Genomic DNA, 7,785 nt, shown 5'->3' with positions numbered 1-7,785 from the left:
GACAGACTAGGAAGAAAGAGTGACAAACTACTTCCGAATCGCTAGTCACTGAAAACTCTATGCATAGCAGAGAAACATTGTCAGATATCGGACTACTACCTTACTTCCGCTTTATTCTTTAGCTCTGGATTTGACTTTTGCCCCAACAGTATACTAAAATTATGCTCTGAAAGATAATCATAATCTCCTAAATGACCAATCCAATAGCCTTTTCTTAAATCCTTATTGTCCTTGATTTCTCTACTGTTTCACTATTTACCCATTGCAATTCCACAACACTACACCATCCTGTTACTTCTTCTTTCCTTTATTCTTCATTCATTCAACTCTGAGGGTTTATTTAGCAACATTCTTTTCTTGAACTTTTTGTTCATCTTGTATATCGGTACTCCTTCAAAAAGTTTATCTCTAAAATGTGTCAGTTCTATGAGGATAATTCTCACACTTTCACCTCTAGTTGCCCATGTAGACATTTTTGTTTATGTCCTCTGACTATCTCAGACTTAACATGTATAAAACCAAATTCAACTTTTTTACATAACAATCTCACTTCTTCATATACCCATCTGTGATGCCATTATTTTCCCTGTTCCCTTAGTAAGAAGTCACATCAGAGAGACCATGTTAAAGATAGGGAATATGCACATGCTATGCCTTCCCTGACCAGGTTTTCCAAAATAAACTATCAGTAGTTAAGGCTGCAACACCTCTGAATTAAAGAAAAATTAGACAGACTTTTTGTTTTTGTTTTTTTTTTCAGGATCCGAATCGTCTCTACTATGAGCCAGCTGAGCTGAAGTTATTTGAAAACATTGAGTGTGAATGGCCATTGTTCTGGACATATTTTATCCTTGATGGGGTTTTCGGTGGCAATGCAGAACAGGTAATGAACTAATGAAAGATTTTCCTAATAAGGAAGAGACAAAATTGCATTATAGTAAGTTGTGTTAAGAGTTAGGAGGGCACTGTGTTAAGAGTTAGAACTTTGATATATACATTTCTTTTTCTTTCTTTTTCAATCTCTTGGCTTCACTACTAATCATTAAGTGGTCCAAATATTATCATTGACTACTTCCATTTCTCTGTTAATAAAATATTTTTTTTTCTCCTCAGTGATGATGAAGAAATTCCAAAAGTACTTTGAATTTCACTGTCTTATTTTAAGTGCAAGGTGCATTCAGTTCTGCTGTAGTGTAACATATATAAAAATATTTCTTTAAAATTACCAGAGTATGCATAATCAAGGAATTAAACTGCAGGACTAATGGGAAGAAAATGAGTACTGGTATGGCCCTGTAGGATAATTTTTCAACCTCAAGGTCAGTTTGAACAGCAAGGTCAGTCGCTCAAACTGAACAACCGCACCTCGGAAATCCTATACAGCGTTACTATGAGTCGGAATCAACTTGATGGCACTTAGCAACAACAGCAACAATGGGAAAAAGATAGGGTTAGGGACACAACACTTTAATAGCACATAAAAATGATAAAAACCTAGTAAGAGCAGTACCATAGCATTATACATGCTAAATGGTTAAGAAATACATAAATACAGGATAAGCTCTGGACTGCTATCTGCAAGGTTGATGATTCAAACCCACCAGCTTCTCCTCAGTAAATATATGCAGGGTCCTTATGAGTCGAAAACACTTAACACAACATATGACATTTTTACCTTGAAAAAGTCCTGAAGGTTGCTAAGTAAATGTGTGTCCATGGCTACTACCCTGTATGTGAAAGGAAAAGAACAAAAGAAAAGGAGAAAAATCATGAGGGAAAAGAGTAAAAGAACAGAGAACAGAGAGGGAATATTTAAAAAAAACATTCTGAGAGGAAAGGGGAAGATTAAAGACCGGGGAGAACATGTAGCTATGCAGCTAAAGTTGCTATCAAAAGGTTGCAGCTTGTGAATTATGGGTTATCTGAAATCATACAGACAGTTGTTAACAGTAGATATGATGGGGATGGCTCACTGTCCTTGTGAGGTGTGTGCATGTGTGTATTTTAGTGTATTCTTATATAACTCAATTTAACTGAGTGCTGTCTCAGAATGAAATTGTGTATGAGAAAATGTGAAATTCATGTTATGGTCAAATTGTTATCTAATAACATCAAATGTTTTGCAACAAAACAAGTGCTATAGCAGAACTGAGTATATTCTTTCTACCATAAATTACAGAGTTTTTTTTTTTTTTTAAGTATGCCAATCTGAAGCAAATTACTAAGCAAAGAATATAAGCTTGACTTTAATTGAAACTTAATCGGCAGGTAAAAATAGCTTATAAAAGCCAATACAATGCAATACAAAGAGGTAAATAGTGATGTATGTTCAACCTTGGAAAAACAGGGCTCTGTGACACAGGGATCGAGGCATAGTGTGAAGAAGGGAAATAATGTTAAGATGCTTGACTGACTTATGAATATTGGTTTCACTTGAGTGAGATAGAAAGGTATGTTGGGAGACATGATTACAGAAAGCTTGTAAGCCTGTCTTCAGCCTATAACTGATTGCAATACCTAAATGGAGTTCTAGAACTTCCTAAGTAAAATAGGCTTGTTGCAGACCCTTTGCTGTGTATAGGACCTTAGGTGGAATTCCAAGCCGTATCCAGAACCTTCTAAGGTAGAACATTCCCAATAGAAAGGACAACCAGACCAGCCTGAAACAGCTAGAGCAATACAGCATGCATCTTCAAAGAAAGATCAGCAGGAAAAAACAAGACAAAAATGGCAATATGATTGGCTACTACAAGAACAAGCAAGTTGTTCGCCGGGAAGCCATCAAGGCAAGCAATCAATTTCCTTCAGGACAAACCCCCCTCCAAGACTGAAACTCAAAGGGAACACATGAGTAGTCATGTAAGCTTGCTGGTGACCATATTGGGCCTACTGGTGAGTGGAAGAGGGGGAAAGGCAGCAATGAAGGAATGAGCTGAGTTCAACCACATTCCATAGGCCCCCGTTGACCTGGAGATGAGAAAGAGAAGCAGAAGGGCTGGTTGGTCCAAAGTGTGGTGAGACCTAGGAACACCTGAGCCCATGGACAAAGACATAGCCACGGAGGGCTCAAGCTGAAAATGAAGCATCCAGCTAGTATGAAGTGAGGGGAGATGCACAAGAATGCACAAACTTGCAGACAGTACCCATTTGACCTAGTCTCAATGGCTTGATAATCAGAACTTGACTAGGGGAATATAAACAAAAAATTGATAAAGGAAATGAGTGTAAATTGATACAATTTGATGAACTTGACCTATACTTATGGATGTAGTAGCTCAAAATACCAACTGAGAGGGAAGGAGTCTTCACATCAAGTATCAATCCTATCCCCTCTGTATACAGGGTATATAGGGACAGGCAACTTAGACATTGACTACCTAAAATGAGGGGAGGATAAAAGACACAAAGTGACTGGCTTACATGGTTTCAAGAGGGAGTTTAATTTAAGAGTGTGCTGGGGAAGTAGAGTCCCCAATGAATAGTTTTCATCTTGTCTAGATGGATCTGATGAAAATAGATGGGGATAAGATTCTTATGATTCAATAGTGAGAAAGTCTTTTCATTACTAGTTGCGACTGTCACATCTGTAAAGGTAGAAGTTTTGTAACAAAAATGGGGGAGTTGCTACTCTCGCAGTACAGAAACAGAGGACCCTAGGACCATCAAGAGAGAAGAGCACAAGCAGAGTGTGGGACCCTATCCAGAGAAGCAGCGACACCAGAGATGAAGGCAGAGATGAGAACATGAAGAGAAGGACCAGCTGAGGACTCTGGACTCATGGAAACAGAGGGACTGGGTGCTGGCAGCCAGGAGGCAGACTTGCAGAATGTGCCCTTTGATTGTTTAAGTTATTATATATTCCTGAGTGTTTCTGTGTACATCCCTCACCGCCCCCAAAAAATACAAAACAGGGAATGGAAACAAATGCTGTTGAATGATTGTAATCATTGCAATGAAACGATGGTGTAAAGCCAGTATTCTCCTATGTGAACTACAGTTCACGATAAAAATTAAAAAAAAAAAGAGTCAATACATCTTGAGAGAGAAGATGAAAGGCTGGTTAGACCTGAGAATCCCTGAGCCCATGAATAGAACATAGCCACGAAGGGCTAGAGCAGAGAGTGAAGCATCCAGCTGATATGAAGTGAGGGGAGATGCACAAGAATGCCCAAACTGGGACATTGGCTACCTAAAATGACAGGGCGATAAAGGCATGAAGTGACTGACTTACAGGTTTTTAAGAGGAAGTTTAGTTTAAGAATGTGCAGGAGAAGGTCGAGTCCCCACTGAATAGTTTTCATCTTGTATAGACATGTCTGGTGAAAGGAGATGGGGAAAAGATTCTTATGATTCAATAGTGAGTAATTGTTACCATGACTAATTGCAACTGTCACAACTGTAAAGGTTTTGTAACAAAAAGTGGGAAGTAGTTTATCTCACAGTCCAGGAACAGAGGACCCTAGGACCATCAAGGGAGAAGAACATGAGTGGAATGTGGTACCCTATCCAGAGAAGCAGCAACACTAGGGTTGGAAACAGAGATGAGGACATGGAGATATAGAGCAGCTAAAGACTCTAGACTCATGGAAAAAGAATATGCCCTTTGTTTGTTTAGATGGTTATATATTCCTGAGTGTTTTTGTGTATACCACCCCCCCAAAAAAAAACCCCAAGGGAATAGAAGCAAATACTGTTGAATGATGATGCACAGAGGAGATTGTAATCATTGCAATGAAACAATGAGTGTAAAACTGATGTTCTTGATTGAACTATCACTTAATTCACAATAAAAACTTAAAAAAAGAAAAACCTTCCCCCCCTCAAAAAAAAAATGTCAATACAATCTAAAGCCAAATGCTATCCGTAAGGTAATACATAGTGAATTCAAATAGACTTTTGGACAAAGGTTGATCTGGGCTAAAATCTGAACTAAACCATTTGCTATATGATCTTCTGCAAGTTTATAACCCTTTTGAGCTCAATTTCACTGTAAAAAAAAGTGATAATTACACCCTCCTCCTAGTATGGTTTCTCTGCTATGCATAGAGTTTTCAGTGACTAGCGATTCGGAAGTAGTTTGTCACTCTTTCTTCCTAGTCTGTCTTTGTTTTGTAGCTCATCTGAAACCTTTCCACCATGGGTGACCCTGCTGGTTATTTAAAACACCTGTGGCATAGCCCTCAGAATCACAGCAACTCAGACCACCACAGCACGACAGACAGACGAGTGGTGGCCGTTTGGTTTTATGTCTATACTGTCTCTTTAAATTTCGATGTCAATCTTGATACAATCCTGATATAATCAAGATACATATAACCTAGTATGGTTATTAAAATTAAATGCAGTGAAGTATGCAAATCTCTTAGCATAGTATTTGGTCTGTAGCAAGCATTTACTAAATGCTATTTCCCTTTCCTCTCCCTTTCACTAATTTAATAAGTTCCTTTCTTTGACTGCAACTCTTTCTTAAATCCCAAAGGGAATGAATGCTTTATACGTTTTTTTTCTGCTCTTTTTTACCTTCAGGTTCAAGAATATAGAGAGGCTCTTGAAGCAGTCCTTATCAAAGGCAAAAATGGAGTCCCACTTCTGCCAGAACTGTACAGTGTTCCTCCTGACAAGGTGAATTGGGCAGTGCTGTCACATAGATTGCCTCATTTGAATCAAATAGTTTTTAATGTCTAATAAAGTTTTAAAGGTTGATCTTTAGTTATAGTACAACAGAAATTTGATTTTATTCATTTAAATACATTTTTAGACAGTCTCAATTATGACACTATAGCAAAGTCTGACAAGGGCAAGACCAAATCTTGAGGTTACAAATGATATAAATATCAGTGGAAACAACATGTATGGTATTCAGTACAAGTATTCAGGATTCGGGATTTCTGCTAGTATCTGGGATTGTTAGATTAGATAAGGCTTGGAAAACGAAATTTGTACTGTCTTCATTTTCCATAAGTGCCAGTCAAGAGTACCACTATTCCTCTTGACCATTGGGAAAGAACATTGTAAACACTGGCGAAATGCAGTCTTCCATGCTGAAGGAAATGGATGGAATACTCTCCTAGTAGCATCAGCAGCATCACCTGAGAACTTGCTAAAATGCAGATTGCAGACCCCACCCTCGGCCTAATGAATCTGAATCCACATTTTAACTAGATGTTGTTGTTGTTGTTGCTAAGATGAGCAGCTTGTGAGCTTAAACTGCCTACCTTGCTGTTCAAACTGACTTTGCAGTCCAGCACATTAACTCACAATGCCACACCAAAACTCCATTTAACTAGATATTCCAAGATTAATATGCACAATACAGTTTGAGAATCACTGCCCTAGATTATAATGCTTAACTTTTCATTGTATTATATATGTGACTGTTTTATAGGGTGGTGGTTGGTGGTGGTTATGTACCGTGGAGTCGGTTCCGACTCACAGTGACCCTGTACAGGGTTTCTGAGGCTGTAAATCTTTACGGGAGCAGAAAGCCTCATGTTTCTCCCATGGAACAGCTGGTAGTTTCAAACTGCAGACCTTAAGGTTCATAGCCCGATTCATAACCACTGCGCTACCAGAGATCCTGTTCTATAGGGTAGGAATAAAAATCCAGACTCAGCTTTTTTATTGTGTAGTATTTTACACTTTGTATCAACCTCAGGTGGCCTATTCATCTTTTCTGTTAGGTTGATGAAGAATATCAGAATCCTCACAGTGTAGATCGAGTCCCCATGGGCAAGTTGCCACACTTGTGGGGTCAATCTCTATACATCTTGGGAAGCTTGATGGCAGAGGTAAGGTTCTCCCACTTTTTTTTTTTTTTTGCCTTATATTAATTGGATTTTTAGTAACTCAATAAATCTGAAAGTTATGTATTTTGCCTTTGCACTTTGCCTTAATTACAACTCTGCAGAAGGAGGAGCATTGCCAACCGTAGCAAAAATAATTCTGTCTTGCAATCATCACTTTTTTTTTTTTTTGCTCCCTAAGAGCTCCCTACTTTGGTACTATACCCAGAGCAGCCTGTATATCTTAGATCTTTCCTTTTTCAGAACTTCTCTCTGTGCCTTCCCTGGTGACTGGAACCAGAATCTTTAAACTATTTATTTGCGTATTACCTTTTGCATCTACTTTTTTTCCTTTTTAAGTGTTTTATTGTGAATTATGTGATAGTTTATATGGGAGAACATTTGCTTTACATTCATCCTATCATATATCGTTTCATTGCCATAGTTAACAATCACCTCCATGCCTGGTCGTCAACACACAGCCCCTCTCCCTCTCTGGGTCTAGAGTCCTCACCAGCTCCATCTTTCCACATCATCGTCTCTGCCTCCATCTCTGGCATCCCTATTTCTCTGGGTAGGGTCCTGCATGCCACTTTTCTCCCTTTATGGTCCTAGGGACATCCGCCCATGTACTGCAAAGTCAACCACTCCCCTCCTTTTGCTACAAAACATCTACCTTTACATTTAAAACCCTCAGTCAGCCCTGATAGCAATTATTCACTATTGTGCCACATGAGTGCTATCCCCAACTCCTTTCATCAGACCTGCCCAGACAGATTGAATACTACTCAGTGGAGATTCTACCTTCCTCTGTGCTCCCTCTTGAAAGCTTGTAAGCCAGTCACTTCTTCCCTTTGTAGGCCTCCCCCACCCCATTTAGGGTAGCCAGTGTCCAAGTTGCCCATCCCTGTCTACTCTGTGTATTGAGGGGTGGAAATGATTCTTGCTGTAAAGATTTGTTCCCTCTTTTGAGCTACTGCATCCATAGGTGTAGGTCAAGTTC

At 39.0% G+C, this 7,785-nt stretch overlaps 1 protein-coding gene across 1 annotated transcript in view; it reads left to right on the top strand.

Moving 5' to 3' along the window:
- PHKA1 (phosphorylase kinase, alpha 1 (muscle)) overlaps positions 1-7,785 on the top strand; it is a 436,562-nt gene that overhangs the window by 188,488 nt on the left and 240,289 nt on the right. The window contains exons 10-12 of the mRNA XM_006873408.1: positions 761-883; positions 5,527-5,622; positions 6,681-6,788. Coding sequence (XP_006873470.1) covers positions 761-883; positions 5,527-5,622; positions 6,681-6,788 — 327 coding nt within the window. The remainder of the gene's footprint in view (positions 1-760; positions 884-5,526; positions 5,623-6,680; positions 6,789-7,785) is intronic.

This window comes from Chrysochloris asiatica, unplaced genomic scaffold (assembly GCF_000296735.1).
Source record: "Chrysochloris asiatica unplaced genomic scaffold, ChrAsi1.0 scaffold00239, whole genome shotgun sequence".
NCBI lineage: Eukaryota > Metazoa > Chordata > Mammalia > Afrosoricida > Chrysochloridae > Chrysochloris > Chrysochloris asiatica.
The sequence above is the reverse complement of the archived record's forward strand: the minus strand, read 5'-3'. Positions and strand labels throughout refer to the sequence as shown.